Raw genomic sequence first — 24,125 nt, 5'->3', positions numbered from 1 at the left:
AATTCAATCACTAATCTGGGACAATAATCTACCATATTAACGCATGAATCACTCTTGGGTTTATTATTTTCATAAGCCAAGTAAACTCCAATTAGACTAGTAAATCTTGTTTTGTAAAAAGTTGTTAGCACGCTTTCTTGACTTTGGACTTACCAACCTCCCACTAACTACCGAACTCGTTCGCTGAGATAATTACCAATAGGTTTTCTCTCGACTAACTGCATACATGTACATGTATTTTATGAGCTCTACATAAGAATTTGAAGCCCTTAAAGGACACGGGTCAATTTACCTCAAGTGAAAGGCAAATATAAGCACAGGCCTTTAAACCATCAAAACAAACACTAGGTATATAATATGGGAAGATGTTGGTCTGCCAAATTGTTTAAACACCCATCCAAAGTGTCAAAGCCTGCATGAAGTCAGTATAAGCTGGCTCTTATCACAGCATGATTCCTCAAAGAAATGTTACAGGTAAGCCATAATCATGATCCCAAACACTCCGAACCTAAACCAATGCACTCCCATTGGATTCCTGTGGTCAAACCATTTTATAATGTCACCGACCATGGAGAATTGAGCTAATAACAAGCCAGTCATGAAATTTGTCTGGTCACGGTATAGAAATTTCTCAAGGGTTTTAATGAAGGTATCTTCTCCACTGAGGGTATTTCAGCCCAAAACTGCTCAAATATCTATCTATCCAATTCTCTATGAGTAACTTAAAGAAGTGATAAAGAAATTCAGGTGTTTCGACAATTGCTGTTTATTGATATTTTGAATAAATACTGGGTATCTTACACTTTTAAGCAGACATTTTAGTCCGACTTGAATCACATCAACTCTTTTGTGATATCAGTGTAAGTCCCTACTCGGCATCATTCATGGACCAAGACGGTACCGAGACAAACCAGTTCATGAAGGGCACAGCGGGGAAGTCCAATACCCATTTTCATGAGATTTATGATTTTGAACTGTCCCTGGGTTAGTTGTCCTTCATGAACATGACGAAATGCATACTCGAAACAGAGGTCATCCATTTTCAAACACAATTGAAAACTCTTTAAGTACTATTCCACAACCATCCTGAGTACCCAGGCATTTCCTTGCTATATGTATCACAGTGGTATTTCAAATTAATATACCGCTTTAATATGGGTCGCAATAGATAGATTTGCTGTTTGACGAAATACTTTTAAAGGGATCAAAGGCACTCTTTTCAGCTCCCTTCGAAACTTCACCAGACCAAAGGACTCAGGCAAGTCTGTTGTGGCATGAAGCTGGTATATTTTAAAATGTGAATTACCACTGCGCTTGTGTCACCGTTATGTTCCACACCAATGCAGAAATAAAATGATTGTTCCTTATCGTAGAGATTTCAATGTACAGTGCAAAGAAAACAGTGAAAGTGCGTATGCGTATCTACAAATCTTTTACATGGAAAAACGTACAACATAACTCTGCACCCAAGATACAGCCCTTACATGGACCGCATGACTAGATTGAAGGAAACCATTCATGTAGCAGCCAACTACATACTATCAGTGCCCCATTTTAGATACTGAACTACAGTAAGAACAAATTTTATTTGGCAAAGTGAAAATCCTTCGTCCCTACTCTCTGTCATTGAAATCCCTTGTCAGCAAATCAAGATTTCAACAATTTCTCAAATATAGGAACTAAAATTCAGTGAATTAAAACATGAGATTATACCTCCATTGAAAACAAATTTGATCAAGGGACATCTTCATCTGTACATGGGCTAAAATGGGCTGTTAATACAACATCAATGTCAACAGACACAACATCTGGATGGGTTTCTAAAGTGGATACACACCTGTGTCGAGTCTCACCAGTATTATTCCGACACGGTGAAATTATCCTGAATATATAGAGTAACCTCAACTTGTGATCCAAGAATATGTTCCAGCCTGAAAGATTCAACCGAAGTTGTCAAGGGACGTGGACGGCTACCATAAGATTGCATATTCATTTACATGTATCGCTCGCACAAATTGAAGCATTTGGACCCGAGATTTCAAAATCAATCAATGTTGGCATTTGTAGAGCGCTCCAATTTACTCAGCGAGTGGGTATTCTTTTTTCCCCAAAGGCAACTGCAAAAAGGTGGGCCTTTAGGAGGGACTTCAACGTCTGGAGGGAATCAATGTTACGGAGATTTTGCGGCAGCTGGTTCCACAGTTTTGGAGCAGCTACTGCAAAGGAAAGACCACCAAGGGTCTGGCACTTGAACCGAGGAACCTCAAGGAACATCGCAGATCCTGATCTAAGGCTTTGGCGATCGATCCGTCCAACTGAATCATGGATCTGAGATACCCTGGAGCCTCCCCAGTCAAGCACTAAAATGATGTTAATACTCGCGCCATGCTCTTTTATCGAACAGGGCACCATTGGGTGATATGAATAAAGACTAGCAAATGCTTTTATCTAAATCTCCATGTACATTTACACTAGGCCTTCCTGTACAAAACCAGAGTAAAAGCATTTGCTAGTCTTTATTCATATCACCCATTGTCCTACTGACGTGATCAACCAGTTCAGCATAAGTATACAGTTCTGGACAAATGGCATTTTGTGTCTCAGTGCTTCAATTACTCCTCCATTGATAAAACATGCAAATACTAACAGTTCAAGCGATGGCACAATCTAGCAGTCTAACTCATATTAGTAAACTGGACATCTCAACTCAAAACAAACACGCATAAATATGCCAAAAAGTGTTCTCTAGTCTATGATACTGCGTGACAGTATAGCATATTATGTTATTTCTAAAGTGTCGCATGCTAAATCAAGTGATCTTATCATGCAGACCTCAACAGTTCTTTAGTAAGACTACAGAATCCTCATTTTCTTGACAAAAACTGTAATTACCCACGGCTCTGTGACTTGGGTAAAAACTCTATAAATCACATATAACTCAGCAGAAGAATTGAGACAAAACTGAAGGTGAGATTCTTGAACAAACACAAAATAAACCCCATTTCACAGGGGCCCATTAAGGCAAAATAGATTACATATACAAGTAATTATAATGACTCCAAACAAAGCAACAGGTATTTGATGACTGATTAGTTTTCCTTTCCCCAAATCTTATTGCAACAGCCCCATAGTTTTACATTATTTTAGTCTTTTTTTGATACATGGTACTATAAGGTCACCATCTATCATCAAAGGTCCAGCGATAGACACCAATTTATCATCAACTGACTGATCATTAACAGAATGCAACTCAAAATTTGTATTTCCTTTCGAATTCATACCAACAATGTGATGAACTCCAAAATGACAACATATTACTCAGCCAATAGAACACACAACATTGTGCAAAAACAAAAAATTCAAATCATCTGCAGACAAAAATACAATAACGCTTCGAATGAAAAGCCAGACCAACTCTCTGCCTACATTATCAGGCATATAGCAAACACAAAAGCAACACTGCTTCAGGTATTATTTCACTTTACATTCCAAATTCAAGCCAGATTTTGTCTAACAAGTGGACAAATTTGACCAAGGAACGATTTTCCAAAATATCAAACTACTTTAATGTTGTGATCTTAATACTGAAGCATTTTTGATAAAATCATATTGAAAGCTCCATCTAATAAACTACCAGTACAGTAAATAAATTAAGTTTTGGCAGTAAATGTTTTGAATGTACAACTTTTCCAATTAACCCAACTAAACTAACCAATGCTCATACTATTCATTAGTTTCGGAGCAACAATTAAGCAACATCTTTTTAATCTGTTAGGTTTTTTGGTCACCATTTCAGAAGCTACACACTTTAATGCCCTAATAATAAACAGACAACCAACGACAGAATTCGAATCTGGGCAAGTCTGCCAGTCTTTACTCCATTGCTTGATACGATAGACCAACCTAAAACATTTCAGAACCAAACTTGACTCCACAAGATTATAAGAAGATATCGTCATGGATAATCTAACCTGAGAGTGGGCATGCTCAAGACTGAGGTATAACAAAAGATAAAAGCTGTGCCAAAGGGAAGATCTGTTTTTCCCGTAAGAATAATTTTCACGTCGTGTGTGATGTTTTCTATTACAAACAATGAAATTACTGCCAACACAATCTCTTCTTGTTGGTAAACTTCTAAAGTTAAACACAGAAGTGAGCAGATATCTTTGTAAAAAGCAGCCAAGAGCCGTGTGCATAAGCAGACAACAGAAAACTCTCAGGGAGGGACTCTTCAACACTGCTGCCACCATGGGGCGGGAAACAGAACCAGAAATGTATTGACATCTATTGTGAAGTAAGGTAAATACAAACCTTTCCACTCAAAAAACACTGGCAGTTGATTTTTTACTCTGCATACATCCGTGGAGACTCTCAGCGTTTCCAAGAAGTGCTGCTCTCACTTCTGAATGCAAATCATTCTTATCGCAGAAAAATACTGAAACCATTGAAGTCTGCTTTGCACGACCCACCTTTGAGAATATTAGTTCCAATGAAAATGTGACCAAGGAATCAACATTTTAAACAGCCCTATACAACACGGATTGACCTGCAATGTCGAGCATGTCAGCAAAGGAAAGGTTCTCATCACATCAACTAAAAATATTGCCGATAACTGGGTTCAATGAGGGAGCCCCAATTAGCAGTTCTGTACACTATTTACAGTCGATAAAACCGCAGCCTGAAAAATTGGATTTTCTTGTGTTTTTTTTTCATTTAAAAAAAACTTTCAAACATGAGCCTATTGATTTAAAAAACCTTAACACAAAACCATGATATTTGGTACGAATACCCTATTGCTTGTGGTAACAACAAGTAGGAAGGCTTCATGAATAGTCATAAAATTGCCTTAAAAAATAGCGTCGTTTGTACATCTTCATAAAAAAAACATCCTATTTTCCTCGTGCATGCCTTGCCGAATGTCATTCTGGAGAGAAATAAGATAATAGGTACCTCTCCAAGATGAACCAGTGCACATAACAGCAAAGGATGCACATTCTCCTAAGACTAGTAGGCTGGTAGCTCTTTTCCAGTCAAGTGACAAAGGCAAAACATCACCCAATGGGGATTTCTCACCAATGTCACAGCTTGACTGAAGCTGACCTATCCGAAATAGACGTTCAGCTGCGTTCTAGTGTAACATATCTCCCCCCTCCTACCCAGTAGGTGGAGCTACTGTCACTTTACGAATATATCCTCATAGTTTGAGATTAAGAGTTCTGTGAATGCATTAATATGTGTCATTGTCGTAAGCGAGACTTGACTTCTTGGCCAAATTAGATTCGGTCCGAACACGATTGCTAGATTCTGACTTGACATTTTATTCATGTCCGCATGGTCTTTCACCTAAAAAGAAGGAAAGATATCTTGAAACACAGTGAGGAAACTATTCAATACACTCAAGACCCGTTCTCAATTATTACTGTTTTTTCCATTCTATGGTTAGGACATGCCGGCATCAACTTGATCACTGCACAGAATGTAAACTAATGGTGGTCCAGCCTTGACAGAAACAAATTTGCGCCTTGCTATAACTAACTTGGTCCACTGGCCACTTTTTGTCTCGGTAGATGTCCCCTGCCCCCCCAAAACAACACTTACCAACGTCAAGAAAGAAATGACATATTTCAGTACGTCATAATTGTCATCTGGCAGCTCATCAATGATTAGTCGTCTCGTCTCCATGACGCGTTTGTCCTGGTCCGGATAAGCTGCAAGAGAACAAATGATTCTAATGACAACAACCAAAAGAAATTCTCATGAAAACTCATCAATACCAAAAGCTATGATTTCAAGAGGAGCTAAAAAGCATTCATGGCATAAAAGATTGACAGCTTACCAAAGCTTTGGCCGTATTTGATACTGCTTGGTCAGTGCCCGAGTGAGGATAACGGCTTGCTGGGCTGACTGTCATAAGAGTATAGCACTGTTGACAGATACCTGACGTCAATTTTGTCAGAGTTATCACAATTCCAAACAGGCCACCAATTTTGTTGCTTTGGTACTTACAAGGTATCCTAAGTATAGCGTCATAAAGGTCAAAGGTCAACAGAGGTTCGGGCAACTCGCGGAGGAATGTCTTTAAAATGACAGCAGGAATGTGCACATCCACGAGACCATGGAAGTCGACCATATCCCCTGAAAAGAGAGCAAAGTAATGACTAACAAGGAAGGTTTTAAATGGTTGATGTTCACTCTGACTGAGTCTGTTCAGAATAGAAATTTAATAACTGCGGCAGGGCCTTGATTGTCAAATCGACGTCGTTTGGGGACCTCAACTTATGTCCAAAACCCTCGGGTCTCAGTCTGCACTTTTGGTCTACCCGAGTGGTCATATAATTCAGTTCGGTATCACCCGTTCTATCAATACCCGATTGAAAATCTTTCCACACACATATTCGTAGCTGTTTAAATATGAAACTAGTCCTTACCTTCATTGAATTGTCTCTGCACAGTTCGCACCGTGTTGGCATTTGCACATCTCCGAAATATGCCCTCAGTCTCCAAGCCTGAATATGAGAGAAAGATCGCGTAAATCTTTCGGATCTATTTTGACAAAGGCTACATCTACAGAGGTTCTTAACCGGCCACTACCAAAAATAATGCCAAAATCTTTCTGTCCAGTGCCCAATGACATATTAATTGATCAAGCTCCATTCTCGGACCCTTGCACATCTTTCTTGAACTTCTATTCAATCAACTATGTCGCAGGTGGACTCCAGAATACCTGGAAATCATATTTACTGGACTATCAAACATCCTTGTCTCACATTTGTATATTTGATGAAATTCACCCTACCTTTTTCCTTCAGATATTTTATCGTCTGCTGCACCACTGGGGGTATACAGTCACCCTGGTTTGCATTTTTCAATCTGAAATCAACAATATGACAGGTAAGATAACATTATGAATAACATAGAGTCTAACTAGACTGAAGAACTTGGTAAAAGAATCACAATTGCTGGTTAAGCGCATCAGTAGTAACTTAGTGATTGGGTGCTCGTAGTATTCCACTGGATCCTGGAAAAACACAAACGATTTCCGCCAGGAATTTATCCGCTCAAACATGTTTTTTCAATACACAAACTACGAGTTTCAGTGAGTAGTTAAGCCTATATTTGCCATCATATGATGACGAGCACTGTCTGTCCTTATAAGGATGACCCCAATTGTTGGTCAAACGATAATTATGTGGACTTCAAGGTCAAGTGTCACCAAATAAAAATGTGTCCTTTAGATTTGTCAACATGTCCTCCAGGTGACTCATCGCCTTTGAACATGACTGCAACCACACTGGGCTGACCCGATCATTCCAAATACAGTAGAACCTCTCTATTAAGGACACCCTCAGGACTGACAAGTGCTGTCCTTAATAGAGAGGTGTCCTGATTAGAGAGGTCAAATTGAATGGAAACCACCAATTTGGGACCAAAACTAGTGTCCTTAATAGGGGATGTCCCTTATAGAGAGGTGTCCGCTAAGGGAGGTTCAACTGTATCATTTGGCCTCCTATCAACCTAACCAGGAGTATGGGCTGCACCTTTTGTTTAGCATTGCTTGGAGTATCATTTGTATTAGCAGGAGAACTTTCCTCTCATTCATTAACTTTTGATGTTAAAATGAAGTAATTACTTACATTTGTAAAGTCACCCCAAACTGTTGAGCTGGTAGACTCGCATGGACCTGGGCCTGCGACCGGGGATGGACTTTGTTTTTCTTCAGCACTAGATCATCATGGCTAAACAGAGAGAGATTACTATTGAAACCTTTTAGTCATTTTCATATACAGCTCAGCTTAAAGCTGATTCCCATGTCAGGGAGGCATCCCTTGACATTCATCTTCAACTCCTCACAGCAGTTGTACTACAGTAGACGAAAAACTCGACAAACTCCAGAAAATCTATTTTCTTGGACCGGGATACATTAGTCTTAGAACATGCAATAAGGAATCGCTTAAGGTGTATCGAACCCCTGGTCCCTGTGCAAAATCAATAATACTCTTTACAAGAAAAGGTCCCATCAACATGGTAACTCACCAACAACAGCAACATCCACGCAACATGGTATATTAACACATAACTTGATAAAACACAGAATATCATCCAAAAATTCCAAAGGGGTACACATCGAAGATCAGTCACTGTGCATAAATTTAAAGCCAGTCAGAAATGCATGCCCTTTCACAATCACATGAAATGTGAAAAGTGAAATGTGAAAATCACAAATGTTCACATATATCACAGAGAAAATCCAGTCACAAACTGCTATATTTAGTCACCAAAGTCTATATGCGTCACTGACAAAATCTGTCCCATTTTTCTGCATATCATGAAATTAAAACAATCGACAAGCCAGGAGTAACTGTGACTTTATAATGACATACATATACAGAGATTTCATGGAATTTGAACGAGGCAAAGGACTGAAATTGACTTGCTGCGACTAGGTTTGACCGTAGAATAACGTAGAATGACACAGAGATTTCAGTTCAGAATATTGAGAATTCAGATGCATACAATACATATCATAGTACATGCATAGGCCAAGCACGGTCTCAATTTTAGGCTACGTGGTTCATGGACTTTGTCACAACAAAAGATATGCATGGTCATATTATTGTATTAGCGTACCTAATGTTGTTAGCGCTAGGCCCATAGCTCACTCAGACCTGTCAGTGTGGTAATAATATACACACAGGTCGCGACATGTCACAAATAATAAGTGCTGTCATCTAAATTTTATGAGAGGAACTATCTGTGCCAAAGTTGGAACTACAGAAGACAGATCCAGGGATATCTGGGGAAGTTATCAGAGCTAGAGTCATCAGGATGGGAACATCAGAACTGAATTGTTTAGTATTCTGAAAGGCCTTGGGTCACAGGATATAAATGATTGTAATTGAAAATACGCTAAGCCTTGTTTTGATTGCAGTGGTCCTTGGTGTCACAGCGAAGAACCACAAGGTTTCATTTGATGGCAAATGTTTTCCTTTGAGCCCTTTAAGAATAGCAACTACTATTTGTTGTAGGTCTGTTACTGTCATATGGTAGACCTCAGGTTACGTCCATTATCAATCTCAGCAATCGTGATAAGGCCCACCAGCTCATTGGTGACAGTTCCAAGTTAATATGTCCTCTCTATAGGTATGAGGTTTGCACAGTAAAACAACAAATTTTAAAAAAAGACTGATCAAAGTTATAATCATAAAACTACAATGAGAAATATACAATTCTGCAGGGGTTGGGTTGATGGGCAACACCAACATCAGCTAATCTGGCATATCTTGCCTTAAAGTGTGGTTAGGTATTCGAAATAGGACACCTTATCAGCATCTGTACTGGTGAAAAAAGTTACCTTTTAGTGAAGATAACTTGCCAAAACTTAGGTATCACCCACCAAATATACCTCTGTAAGGCAGAGTACTAAAGTGTGATGCATATGCCAACCCCCGCTATGAATAAGCTATTAATGTGGGTATAAACATGCACTATAACAATACTACGAAGGTTACACTTATTAGTATAGCTACAAGTATATTTACTTGATAGAAGCATACTCCTTCGGTTTATATTTTGCAATCCGTTTTGCATCGAATCTGTAAAAAAGTTCATGCAGGCATTTTGAAATATGAGGTACCTGAAGGTATGACCTGACCTTGGATTAGTTTTAACTCCCGAACGATTCTACAAACAATTCCACTTCCAGCACTGTTCAAATATCCTGGTAGCAAAACATTACAGACCAGCAGTGCCCCATGTGCAGCAAAGCTAAGCACATTTTACGAGTGATAGCAAAAAATAATCCAAAGCTCACCATGCAAATATGTTGCATACGTGACCAAAAAAGAAATGAACAGTGTCAAAAAGAAGTTGGTGTCGGCATCTGGTGTTGAAATCAAATTGACTATCTAATCTTCCGCATGCTATCAGTGATATGCTGTTAAAAACAGACAGCACTGCCTCAACCCAAAAAGTAGGACATAGGGGGAGGTTTCCCCATCAGCACTCCTGAACAGGACAATCCCAAAATAAAACCTACAGACCCTGAAAAGCACAGCTACCCCAGGGAGAAGCAGACAGGTCCCAAACCAAGGGCCGCTGGAATGAAAACAAGCATACTCACTCTCGAACTCTCTGTGGTATTGGCAGTTGATCGAAATGGAGGTACTCTTGCAGCTCATACAGATAGTTCACGTATTGCACCTTACGGCCGAACTTGGCGCTGGAAGCAGAATGCATTGAAATTTAGTTTCCCCATGGAAGCAACTTTTGTGCCAATTTACGACCAAATTTATTCAGACATTCTAAAATATCCCCCCCACCCTCCCATTACATTACCACAGACAACTCACAAATACACGTATAGGCAGACTCCCATCATACTGAATGCAACTCCAGGCCCAGATGGACGTGCATTTAAAACCACCCTACAGAGATATCCACTGCTCACAACTTATCTCCAGTGTACAAAGTTTACAAACGATCAAACTCCCATATTTTCACTTGGGTCAAGTTGTCTCTGAATGACACTCAACAACCCTTTTAAACGCAATCATCTAATTAGACTCACAATTTCAAAAAATACCTTACCTTATAATTGGCCTGAACAAGCCCCACAAGAACTTGATAAAATTGGTTGGATGGACTAGATACAAAGCCTTCAGATTCTTTTTATACCTGAAAATAAGACGTAGACACAGATTGGTTTTTAAATTGGCAACGTTGACAATTCTAAAATACCTTGGTTATGATGTTTCATCTTTATAATGGATTAGGTATTAGCCTTGTTTTGACTGCAGAGGTTTTTTGGCAAGACAACCATAATCTCAGCGTCAGACTGAATGAACATGATGAATGATGCCCTGCTCTTGAGGCAACAATCAGTGATCAGTGTGTAGCATGAACACATTCTTAAAACGACCCATCTTAGCTATTAAAAGTGTAAAATATTGTTCAAAACGTCAGAATCTCGTGAAAAAGTGATACTCACTTTCGATCAAACTCCCTGTATGCCTCCCTCAGCCATGAGAATGATGGCTTGTTTTTGCTATTCAAGCCGTAATGGAAATAGACAAGGGTGTAGTCATTCTCCACATACTGATCAAGGGTGTACTTCATGTATTTTAACAGCCGTTGATGTTGATGGTCAAGGTCGGCTGCCTGGGGCATCCGGCACGCCGCAAACACAATGACTTTCCGCCCGTAGTTGTCATCACCTAGAAAAGTTGAAATCAAATGCATTTTTTCACTGATAGAGATATCCAATGCAAGTTATCAAAATTTTAATTTGATCTCTAAAGTGCATTGCCTAAGATCACAAACTCTGACACACGAGTCCTGCGCATTCACAATACATCTGTTGGACGATGTTTCATTCCATACAACATGTCTCGATGACAAAATAATCTGTGGTAAATCAACCCACCTGCTACCTGCACAATGCCGAGGCGTGCTATGTCCTGGAAGTCGGCATCGATGTCAGTGGCCACTTCCTAGAAAACACACAGAGAAACGGAGCAAATTAATAAGAAGTTTGCCAGAGTCTGGCCCATTTCATATACCGAGGAACCTCCTTTATCAGATACCTCTATCAGCTGGACACTCTCTCAGTCCCAAATGGGTAGTTTCTTTACAATTTGACCCGTATAATCAGGACACCTCTCTATCAAGGACATCACTTATCAGTCCCAGGGGTGTCCTTAATAGAGAGGTGACTGTACTTCTCTTAAACTGATCCAAGAGCGAAGATTTATTCTCAGCCTATTTCAATCAATTTACTCTAATCTGCAGGAGATTGAATCAGAATTTATAGACATTATCTGTTGCAATCACCGGATGATTATAAATCAATAAAGACTGATATTAAAACTGATGCACAAGTGAGAGCAAACTGAGGATGCACAGAGTATATCTGCATAAACCCGGGAATATCTGCAGCCATTTAATTTCGCAGTAACGTGAAACTGCATCTGCGTATCTTTAATTTAGCGTTGTAACAGTGATTTTGATTAGATTTTCTTTTGCAAGGTCTGTGGGGAAACGAAGACATTTCCGGTTTACAATGCACAGCTAGTTAAACTGCAATGCACTGGTTCACTTGGTACAAAGTGGGAAGAATTTCTTGAAAGACTTTAAGAGAGAAATTACGCACCTGTGCGGGAGATCCTAACTCCTCCTCGAAATCTTCATCGATCAAGCCATCTGGCGTGATGGCGCCACTCCTGAATGCACCCTGACCTCCCAACTCATTCTGGAGTTCTGCAATGACAGATATCGCACAGTTACAAACCAATTAGAGCAACTCAAACTCAAATTTACGGCAAGATCCTCTTTAATCTTGATGGATTTGGCTGAATGACTCTTCCCAATGCCATCAAATAGCGAGTGCAGCATTATCATTAGTTTTTGAAACATAACTACAAATACTTGTACGTATACTTGAATTGGTAACTCGTCCTACTCTCAACATACAGAACTGATCACATCAGGCAGATCATTTCAGTGTATTTATAAAGACAAGCCTTTATTTAAAAACATCCACCTTATCAAGTACTTGTGACTGACATCTGATGTTCTCTTTTTCAAGCTGTCCATAAGGTTATCATAATACACAGGCTCAAAGACTCATAATGGGAGTCTTCGTCAGCAGCATCTCTTAAAGCAGACAGGTCCCAAACATGAGGTTTTCTCTTATACTTGGGGTCTAATTGAAATTCATGGCAATAGTTGCATCAATATGAGCGAATGAGGCATGCAATCTCTAACCGGAAATATCATTTCCATATAAATCATGCAATGGCATTATGAAGCTGGCATGGTAATGCATTGCCATAAAAAAAGTTCAGGCAACTCGAAACTCGATTCATGGATGCTGACACAAAAAACTTCACCTAAAACCTCGTTCGCAGAGTCAACCTTGCAACAAGCAGAGAACTGAACAGTATAAAATACTTTAGAAGTTACTACCAAAAGTGAACCAATTTGTAAATTAGAATTTGATGCAAAATACAGCTGCAAAAAAATATCTTCAGGCCATCAGCATAACATGTTCATACCTAGGCACACATCTTCAAAGTCTGAAAAAAGTATTCACATTACCGGTAAGTAGAAATTGTTGGTCTTTTATTAAGAAACATACTTTTGGATGAACTCGTATGAACTCCTATGATATTTAGTTCAAGATCGATTCTCATTGCACCACACACCTCTGGCCTGTTATTATTTCGTGTTAGTTCTTAGTATTGTGAGAACAAACCATTAGTATTTGAACACAGGAATTGAGAAATATATCATCAAACCCTTCTTGATAAGAGAAACAAGAATCGTTAGGAAAGAAGATGAGACCAAACATACAGTACGTGCCAAAATGTAAAAGTTCCCGATCCTTGCAAAAAGCATACTCAGTCCAAGCTGATTGTGAATTAAGGAATTAACACCGCACTCGAGTGGAGGGTCTCTGCACTAAAGTCGAGACCATAAGACGGAACTCAAAGTCCAGCAGGCTTGGGCCAAAGATTTTGGGTGGTATCAGAGTTTCACCTTATGGTCTCTTTAGTACAGAGACCGAACAGTGTGCTGTTACTTGTTAACTTCAAATCTTATCACCCCTTTAAAAACGTAACGAGTTGTCTGCATAGAATATACTGAAAACTCTCTTCTGCCGAGACTTCGTTCGGTCAAATCCAACACAGCATGTGCAACAGAATCGAAGCGTCCATTTCCAAATTGAAAACTCAAGACCGCTGCCGCGAAAACAAGGCACTGTGTATGATACATGCAAATTGCAATTGAGCCTGAGGTGTATTAAAATGTTGCAGCCAGACTTAGACAATATTGCAAAAGAATTGCCACTACCACTTTGCACTTCAATAGATGCGACTTCTTCCTCGCATCTGATTCCCATTGCACGGCCAACCCAGTTTATCAGTGTGACTTGTCATATAATCATGCAAGGTTCACAATGAACATGAGACTTGCCAGTCATTAACTTGGTACATTTAGGTTGCCTCTTGATATAACTTCACTTTTCATACGTCACGTTTCATGATTTAGCTGTGAATAGTAGTCTAGTCGATGAGAATATTTGAAGTGACATGAATCATCAAAGGGAAAAGAGGACTTCCGACCCAAGAGTGACCAAATTCATGAACATGAAGCTGCGGTCCACATGTATACATGAGTGGCTGCCACTAGTTCTCTAAAGACAACACCGCTCACAATTAGAGAGATTCTCATTATGATAATTAGAGAGGTTCAACTGACTTCATTCAGGAAGAACATGCGCAAGTAGGCAAGAGAAAACAGTATCGGTTTATAGTCATCAATCTTGATTATTCATGCTCAATCAGCATGCGAGGTATAAGTGTTGTGACAGACTGTGCATTTTCTGTAGTGATATTCCCCTTTCCTTCAGATTTCGACCAGACGTTTTTTTCCTGTTCAACGGATCTTTTGAAGTAAACACAAGAAAGCAATACCCGCAGTCATCTAGCTATAAAAGTTCACCGGTAATATCATGAAACTCAGACCCAATTTAAGATAATATTTTGAGAAAGTGATTGTACCAAAATAAGGGTTAGCAGATCCGGTAAACAAGAATTGAAAAAGAATGGCCGAACCTAAGGGCACAGATGATGAAGGGACTAAACGTTTTTTTAGAAAGAGCAGAGATTTGGAACATTTGGGCCAGGTTTTTCAAATTTGACTTAATTTTGCCACTCATTCCCTTAGGGGGGGAATTTGAGGAGGCCAAGGCTGTTGCCTTGCACCATTTGTGTAGGTTTTTGTTTGAAACTTTTATAAAATTTGCCCTTTGTTTTGTTCGAGTTGTGTCCACTTCATGACCTGAGCCCAATCTTCTGCATATTTTATCACCTGACACTCCAATGCGATTCTGTGAATCAAGATCGAGGACAGTCCACTCTGGAAGCCCAGGAAGAGTGAATTTAACAAAATAAAGATTTTATCAGCAGGGTTACTTTAGAAGACAATGTAGATTATGCGTAATAGAAATCTATCACTTAGAGATTTTTTTATTTAGGCAGAGGTATGTATGGTTGTGTGGAGATAATTAGTTGACACAAGAAATCCACTCAAAGCCACAATCAATGCTTCAGCCCATTGTATCATCCAGGCATAACTCATCGAAATCACAGTGGAATGAAAATGTTTTCTCTCAAATCCGACTAATTGCTAAAGTGCAACTATATCAAGCCATTCTCTAGATATGAAAGTGCAAGATGATATGTAAATAGATAAATTGAAAACAACCCCAGTTCAGTGTTTTTTTACCATTTGTGCGTGCAGTCAATTCATAATAAAACTGATGCTGAAAATCCCCTTTTTGACCCCAGTTGTGCTGCAATTTTCATTTATCACAACAGTGAGTAAGAAAATCAAGTGATTTTGATATCAAGGAAGTCATGTTTATTCACAGAACTTATATATGGACGTGAGATATTTCAAAGAAAGTGATACTTCCAAGCCGATATCAAAGGGAGTGTGTTTCATAGGATTACTAGCAGATTGTGGCATGAGTGGAAAGCGTATTCTATAGTTGTGAGTTTGTCATCTACAAACCAAACATTGATCACCTTCGTAACAAAAACTTGAACGGTGTTTATCATAAGCATAACTACCACGGCGAACAACTGAAACGTGAAGAGAATGACATGCAGAAATTAAACAAGAATATAACATGCGAAATTTTTAGTTATGTCAGATGGCAACTCTCTCCCCAATCCCCATTACCATCATTTTCAAAGTCTCGTCCAATTTGCCCTTTTCCAGACGCGCACTCCTACTGGTGGAGCCCTCTTGTGGTGGGAAAATGGCCGACTTTGATCTCTCCGACATCAGTTCAGCCACTATTTTAATCAACAGTGGTTAACCTCATAACTCAGCAAAGTTCTACCAGTCCACTATATGAGGTGCTCAGCAGGAAAGAGGGAAATTGCAGCGACACTCCTTGTGTTGATGGTAAAGAGTCAACTTTGGTTCAGTCAATTTAGTTTGTAGAACAAAGCATCCTCAATTTTGTGAATCCAAATCCCACATGATGAAGGTCCACTCAATTTCATGCACATACTCAACAATTCGAAGCAAATTTACCGATGTTGCCGTTGCGAAATCGAAATGATTGATAGTGATGACTTTCATTGCCTTAAAATAACACAAAACATTAATCTTAAAAGATGGCAGCAACATAATCTCACGAAATATCAATAGTCATCCATACAGGATGAAATTTGAGGTAAGGACAAACTTTCTAACATGTCTAACTCACTTATCCCGAAAAAATACCAGAAACCGGCCACCCATTATTATTCCAGCAACTGCCAGATTTTGCCAGTACTACCACTGTCCCCAAAACATTTTGGCTAGTCTCTCATGATCTCCCCCTCTGCATGAATCCCCCCATATTATGACCTTTTAGATCCTGCAACTGCCATACATTGTAGTAAACTCATAACATAGTACATGTACTTCACATTATCACAACTCAACCCATTAGTTGAAAACCATGCATACCACTACCGAGACAGATAAGAGCATCCCAATCCTCCACCTTGACAATCCTATCTCACAGAAGTGAAAATGTTAAAGCAAACACAGGAGAAACTTATACTTGGAGCTTTGAAAGTAGTTTAAAACTGATCAGGTCAACCAATATTCCAGCTGAAAATGGCATGGAGAGAGCCACCATGCAACCCCAAAAGCATCTCGACCCTAAATGTGCTTCCAAACAGCACGCGTCAAGAACAGAGGCTATGGAGGCAATACCGCTAGAAGTTCAGTATGCCTCAAAAGCAGCTTGAAGTGAAGTATGCACTGCACCTAAGAGCTAGATAGTAGTCAGTGTACCTCTCATATCAAAAGATTTGTTCACTATCGTAATTGTACGTGTACGTGGAAATAACACTAAAAAATAAATTTCAAAATCTGGTGTATAGTTATAATTCACTCTTTCTATCTATCAGCAGAACTATTCTGTCATGTACCTTGGTAGAGCTGTCAAGCCTAACTTTCACGGCCAAACCATGTACAAAGAGATCTATGAGGATGAAAAACCTGTTCTAGCAGGCTAATCACTTCTCTGAATGCTTCAACATTTAGAACGACACCAGCATTTTTTCTCTGAGAGTCTGATAAGCGGGTGTTGGTCCAAGAGTGAAAGTGCTGAGCTTGACCATCCAGTAACATCATGTGGCTCATAGTCATGTGAACTCGAGTTCTGGGTAACATCATGAAGAAATGATAAGGATGAGAATTCCTCATCACACTAAAATCACTGAAAGCACTATATATTCAGATAACTTACTACATAGTCAAACTCAAAACAATAACAGAATTATAATAGTAAGTTTTACTACTAGAATAGACAAGTACAATGTGCAAAGATGAACTGAGGTGAAACATCCAATGCCAGGAGAACATGCACTAAATGAGAAGTAAGAAATAATCAAAGCACACCAAAAACCAAGCTCATATTTTCTGATACAATCATGCAATTTTTAACAAATTACCTTAGATTTGAGAGGCTAGTTTTCATTCAATACGGACTAGTTTAGTTAGGCACTCTTCCTTATTCAATTTGCTTTGCTTAGTTGGACAAATCTCAGGGGGGATGAATTTTAGGGGTACAGCCCACCCACTTTTCGTCAGACTGAGAAAGTAACAATTTTGTAGGGCACCTCTCCACAAGAAGCAAATATACTCCCATAGCCCTCAGATGCCCACTAAATGCACATTTGGCACTTGAGTTCGATCTCTCTTGTAGTTGTTTCCAAGATCAACGCCCCCTTTGATGCCTTTGCCAGATGCCTGAATCTGTCGAAACTATGACTCACTGAGACTTTCTTCAAAATGTATTAGGCCTGTGAGGTGGGACCTGGAGCTGGACAGGCAGCTAAACATGAGCTTGGTTCATAAAAATCAAAACATGAAATGTTGACACGACATGCTATTGAAACCACTACAGAGGTGAATGAGTTGAATGAGGGGACAAAGTACCTTCTTCATCTTGTTCCAGCTCTGCAAGCAACGGGTAACAACAAGAATAACATGAAATTAGTCAAACAAAATCAACACTCATGACAGATGAAGGTGAATGCCATTACATTTTTTTTTTATACGAACAACGAAGCAAATTTCTTTGAAAATGCTGGCTCATTTTAGAAAGAATGAAAGAAATACAGAAAATCAAGTTGCCTTGATTGACTGGGATGTGAACCACAGATCTTTGGACTGCCGGTCCACTGCTCTACCATTGAGCTAGCCAGGTTCCCAGCGCCAATCGTTCATTGGTAGAGCAGTGGAACCATGCAGCAATCCAAAGATTTGTTCTTCAGTAATCACTTCGAATCAAAGATCTTTGGATTGCGGGTCAACTGCTCTGCCATTGAGCTGATGATGTTCCCAACCTCATCAGCTCAATGGTATTGGTAGAGGCTGAGTAGTGGACCTGCTCAAGATGGAGCGCTACTGTACAAAAGTCAACATATTCAAATTCAAATGTAAATGTAAAGCAATCGACATGAAAAACAGCCAAAATGAAAATATGAAAATCAGGATTACTTGATCAAGAGTTTATATATACATATGAGGTAACAACAAAATAAAACAGGAACTTCTGAGTTTGAGAAACAGGTTGGCCCTGAAAAAGTCTAACAAACAACACTAAAATGTCATTCAAATTTCATGCATTCTAACCTTGTTCCTTGCTCATTTCTGTAAGAGGAGAACGCAGATGAAAACAGGAGAAATTTTCAATTTTTTTGATCTTTTATACAGTATGACACTACAGGATGAAGGTAGGAGGCTTACTTTGCTTATTTACAAGTAACTGATGGATGATTCACAGTGGACTCCTCTTACAACGGTATAATAATGAGGAAAATTGGTCAGTATTTGCCAATATAATTATTTATAGTAACAAAATAGTAATCTAAATAGTAATCTCTGGGATTTGTTGGGATTAGATGCTTCCAATTTTTCCACTGCATTGTGTCGTTTGGTTATCATAAAAGTCCCAAGCAAATTACCCGTGGCAGAATATCCAGTGAAACACAATCACCAGAATCCGCTCTTTCCCAGCAATGAAACAAATCAAATGTACATGAAGTTCACAGGCAATAAGTGCAATTATTTGTGATAAACGTTCAGAGTTGTTCTCCATGAAAGAAAATCATTGCCATTGACAAATTGGTCTACCAACACATCGAATGTGTATCAATTGTTCTAAATAAGATTTAAGATCAGCACAAAAAACAATACTCAGTTCTAGAACAGTCAGAATCATACCGGCCATACACTACAGATTATTCTTTCTATAACTACCAGATGTGGATTAAGTCGCGTATTCATTCATCTAATACAAGACAGCGATCGAACAGTCAGTCCTCGATGCCCTCAGAATCTGCATCACATGAGTTGTTCTTGCCCGATACACTAGCCAGGAAGTCGTAATGGACTTAAATCAAGCGCCAATGTTCTACTTTTTCCACTTGTTGAAAAGCCATGTATATCAAATGTCTCTTTCTCTATTCAGAGCATACAGCAATGATTGAATTCTATTCCAACGTCCTCTCATGACCCTTCTACTTTCAAGTCTTGAACAAACAAAACATTTCCCTGTCATTTCTGTAAAAAGATCAAGCCATCTTTTCGTGACTTTAAAATGTTTGCTGAACGAAAAAAAGTAAACTGACAGTCCTTTTGATCCACTGAACATGACCTGACGCCAGAGTAAGGAAAAACATGTTGGAGATTTTGACAGGGACGTGTCAGTGTCAGTAACAGGTTGAGAAGGTGGTTGATCGACTGTATGTGGTGGGTTGTATATTAAAGGAAACAAGAGTCCATCAAATCACAGACTCAACCATCGGACAGATGCATTTGGAATGATTATCTATCACATGTCGTTTTTTTTTATTTGTCAATACCTCACCTCTTTCTGCTGCTAATTCTAGTCCTGTTTCATCAAATTCAAGCTGTGGTTCATCAAGATCACGTGTCCATTCCAGCTCTCGCTCTATGCTCCCCTCCGAGGATTCTGAAATCAACAAACACACGTGTCAACTATTGGTAAGATAGGGAAGAAGGAAATATTGGCTCCTTGTTGCCCCTCTTAATTCTCTTCTGACTGCTAGCAATGGACTTGACACGACACCTCATGGCATAATTTCATAACTAGTTTGAACTAGAGACTGAAATCAACAATTCCTTCATTCATGATAAAGCTACTATCTAGCACAAAGAGGATGAGACTAAAGGACATACTAAAGGGCGCTCCAAGATTTTCCAACTATTAACCTCTTGTCAACCAGATAGATTTCACGTATCACGCAAATATGAGTGCTTGAGACAGTTGATGCAGATGGTAAAAAATCCAGTCACCAGTACCGCCCAGTATGCAACCATTGTAACAATGGCAAATGGGCAGCAATAGATATGGTTTTAAAAATGTCAAATGCAACATTGATTTGGGTCAATGACTGCAGATTACTACAACAAGTGGGCAATGCAAATTCCAATGGCAGGAAGGGGATGTCATTTACTACTTCTGAATCTGATACTTCTTTCCAAACAGATTTACATGTAAATTTTTAAATATTCAGATGAAAAAAATGGAAATTTCTACTACATATCATTCAGTATCAACCTCAAAGATTGTATTGTAAACAAATATGCACAGATCGATAAGCACAACAATACCGGCCACATTGCCGGTGCCCATTGGGAAAATGAGGGAAATGACAGAAGCACACTATACCATGAAACACGTTGGTCGAATGGGAACAAAATATTGATCAACCACCTGACTTCGGATGACCATTGTGATGGCAGCAGTAACAAAATATCAATCATGAATTCCTCTGAGAGGGTGACCATGATGAATATGACGGCAATCCTTATAATACTACACGTTTGGGTATTTTGTGCCCAATCTAAGGCCAGGGTAATACTTCAGCTACATTTGTATAGCTGCGGCCCTTCATTCAGACCCAGAGGGCATACTTTACAACTGTCCAAGGGACATATTGAACATTTTCACCACAAAGGGCCAAAATGATCAATGAGGGGAGGAAGGGCGTAGCCTGTCTTGACGCATGACTCTGCCTTTAAATTGTGACTCAAATTGGAGCAAGTACATCCGATCTGATTTACTACAAAGGCAAGATGATGATTTATTTATGCCAGGGCAAATCTATTATTACTGATCCATCCATCTGTTCTGTTCCTGAACCGCCACATGGCAGGATATTTTTTTTAGTTGTCTCATCTCCAAGCGATGAAAAAAACATCTGATCAGAATGGTGAAATGATTGCTTGAACACATGATAGAATTAGAATATTATTATCATCATGAAATCATTGATATGTAAATTATGAATAGATGCTACTGGAACGAGTGTGTATTTCCCTAGATTACATGTAGGTTGGTGATTTGTCCTCAGCCAACAGCCACACATGCAGATGAGTTCATTTACCCCGCTGAAGCTTTTTTAACAGCTATGATAGATGTGGACTCGTCGAGTAAAGGCCTCCCTCATTTTAAAACATAAACCAAGTAGCCTCTTTTCTTGATATATTCTGACTAAAGTGGTACAAATCACCATGCACTTCAACGTGGTACGACAGTTTATACAATATTCAACAAAATCTCAAAATGTTGTGAACATTGGTAATGACCCTTCAAGTGAAGTTGGAAAGGTAGTTCTCTCCAGATTTCAATTTTCACTTCTAAAAAATGCAAACATTGTTTGCTGCTGAAGACCTACTCAAAAGGGTTAATGAGCCCTGGATGATTATTTTTATATCAACAATTGTCTTGAGTATGTGTTATGGAATGGTGATGAATGAGAGGATTTCACGACCATGTTACACATCAGGCATAGGACACAATAGTTGCGCTCTCGCTGAGCAACAGCTGTTGTGATAAAATGTTCGGAAATAAAACCAATGCATAGGATACATTATGTACATCGCATCCACAGGCCTTGTGGCTACGAATGCGTGTATAAATGTAGATCACAAAGTGTGAATCGGTAATCGAAGTCGGGTCTGCTGAACAAATATGTTTTCTATCGACGATCGACCAGTTGAGCCAAAGTGGGTAATCATAATGGACAGCCGAGCGACGTCCACCCTCCCCACTGACCATACCTAGGTCTAGGTGTCACTGTCAGTTGTTTTTTTGCAGGATCTGGTTCTCATCTCTATGCGTGATTCTTGGCAAGCTGGGGAATTGATTCTTTGATTTAAGGGTGACTAATTGACTGGACAATCTACAGAATCCAAATTGCCAAAAACTTGATTGTCTATGTTCTTTCAAACAGGAAACCACCCAAGCAGTGTAACACAAACTGAAAATAATGATGGAGAAGAAGAGAGATAGATAAATCACTAACGCCTAAAAGGTTTCCACCACAAAGAAATTGTGCAATGGCCACTTTACCTGCGTCATCCTCCCGGACATCTGCTGCAAGCATGCAAGAGAAATTGCACTCGTGAACAAACATTAAAACATGCTGCAATTCATGAATTGGCAACTCAACTCAAAATTGAAAATGAATCCGCCAACAGTAGGGAATGGACAAATTTATTCTGCTCGATCCATATGTTTGCTGACCACTGACATTGTATGCGTTGCTTGAATCATGGGATTGCATTTCTTGTAAAAAATCAAAGGCGGAATACTGCTTATGCTACACGGGAGTCAGCAACAAGCAAAGGGGAAAGGCTGTCAATTAGCCTAATTTCACTTGGGCATGTGCGAAATTGTCAATTATTCATTGTTGGCTTCATTGCAGAATCCCTGACATTGATAAGTGCTTCAAAATGCTTCAAGGAGGGGTAAGCCATCAAACTAGTTTTGGCAGTGATGACCTGTTCCTTGGCACTTGTCAGGGATTCTGCAATTGATTTAGGGGATCAGTCACATCACCCCACGATGAGCATAGCCAGAGCAGTATCTATAGCATAATTAGGCCTATATAGTTAGGATATGACACATCGGAACTATGGTCCCAGATAAAAAATGGTACGGTTTGAAAGTAACTGAGATGACTGCTAGTGCTAGTGCCAACGTATATCTTCAAAGAAAACACTGTGTTGCGCACCCGATTATCCACCATTTGTAGTTGAGCACAACGTTGTGTTTTCTTCGACGGAGATAGGCCTTAATAATAATAGAGATCACGTCAGTTATGCGCAACCGTACCAACCAACCATGCAATCAACAGCAATGGCCAATGCATCGGCATATTGTCATATTCGAGACCGAAGTTCCCAAGTGTCAAATAATTGAAATAGTATGTTATAACTCCCTGACATGACCTCAAGCATTTGTTATGATACATCCAAACGGCCAGATGCATTATCACATTCATTGTACAAATAGGCCTAAGCCTACTACTACTAGGCCTACCCGAGTACCTCAGTCCTGTATGTGTATAGCCTACGTAACAACGCAGTACATGCAAAGTATGTCCACCCACCTGGCTTGTCAACATGAAATTTGCTGAGAGATTCGGACCCCGATTGATGTGCCATTATTACAATAGATGTTCAACCATGGACATATTACATTAGCTGGATTACTGTTCCAACGTTCTAGCACCAATTTGAGAGAAATAGATGATCCGATCAGCCAAAATCCGTGGTTATTTCAGATGATCATAACGAAAGCAATTTCCCTGAAGTTCCGATTTCCACCAATTTAGTGGGGGAAATCAAACATGGCCGTTCGTCGGTGCAAATGACGTCACGGCGTGGAATTCCGTTCATAAGTTTCTATTTTAAGATCATACTCACGTGTTGTTGTTTACGTTTTGGTCACGTTTTGGTCTTTCAAGTCTGGTTGTGACAGCATATGCTGTATTATCACTGTGTCTAGTTGTGGCAGCATGTTATGGTATGGTTGTTTCAGTATCTGCTGTCTCTCCAGGTCTGGTGTTCTGATTTCATGCAATCCCTTTATGAAAATGATCAGGTATTCACCATGTGAAAATGAGACACATTTTTCCGAAGGGTGGAGACAAGGTCCACCCTGTAGAAACATGGTGCACTACGTTGGGAGAGTACACATCCAGATCAGACTGAGTACGCATAGTGAAGGGGCATGG

The 24,125-nt window shown here is 39.4% G+C and overlaps 1 protein-coding gene across 17 annotated transcripts; it reads right to left on the bottom strand.

Moving 5' to 3' along the window:
• Nucleotides 1-750: 750 nt before the first annotated feature.
• LOC135488848 (rho GTPase-activating protein 8-like) lies at nt 751-23,705 on the bottom strand. 17 transcript variants are annotated; one of them, XM_064773776.1, is made up of 19 exons: nt 23,499-23,705; nt 22,457-22,480; nt 19,946-20,050; nt 18,709-18,726; nt 18,010-18,030; nt 16,108-16,158; nt 14,872-14,919; nt 12,149-12,255; nt 11,423-11,489; nt 10,988-11,213; nt 10,588-10,674; nt 10,121-10,219; nt 9,540-9,593; nt 7,635-7,736; nt 6,797-6,870; nt 6,429-6,506; nt 6,007-6,135; nt 5,599-5,708; nt 751-5,343 (listed from the first exon to the last, which is right to left on the bottom strand). In XM_064773776.1, the coding sequence occupies exons 1-19, from the start codon at nt 23,551-23,553 to the stop codon at nt 5,176-5,178; spliced, it is 1,623 nt and encodes a 540-aa protein (XP_064629846.1). In that variant the 5' UTR covers nt 23,554-23,705; the 3' UTR covers nt 751-5,175. The 17 variants fall into 17 exon arrangements, with proteins under 17 accessions (XP_064629846.1, XP_064629847.1, XP_064629855.1 ...); XM_064773777.1 differs by having other exon boundaries at nt 22,457-22,477; XM_064773785.1 differs by lacking the exon at nt 9,540-9,593.
• Between the last annotated feature and the right edge of the window lie 420 nt (nt 23,706-24,125).

This window comes from Lineus longissimus, chromosome 5 (genome assembly GCF_910592395.1).
Source record: "Lineus longissimus chromosome 5, tnLinLong1.2, whole genome shotgun sequence".
Lineage (NCBI taxonomy): Eukaryota > Metazoa > Nemertea > Pilidiophora > Heteronemertea > Lineidae > Lineus > Lineus longissimus.
The sequence above is the reverse complement of the archived record's forward strand: the minus strand, read 5'-3'. Positions and strand labels throughout refer to the sequence as shown.

Excerpts from the sequence above, each read along its gene's own strand:
- LOC135488848 (XM_064773776.1), bottom strand. The coding sequence starts at position 23,553 with ATGGCACATCAATCGGGGTCCGAATCTCTCAGCAAATTTCATGTTGAC. Across the intron at positions 6,871-7,634 it reads TTTGGGGTGACTTTACAAAT|ATTGAAAAATGCAAACCAGG; the intron begins GTAAGTAATTAC and ends TGTTGATTTCAG. Across the intron at positions 5,344-5,598 it reads TCATTTCTTTCTTGACGTTG|GTGAAAGACCATGCGGACAT; the intron begins GTAAGTGTTGTT and ends CCTTCTTTTTAG.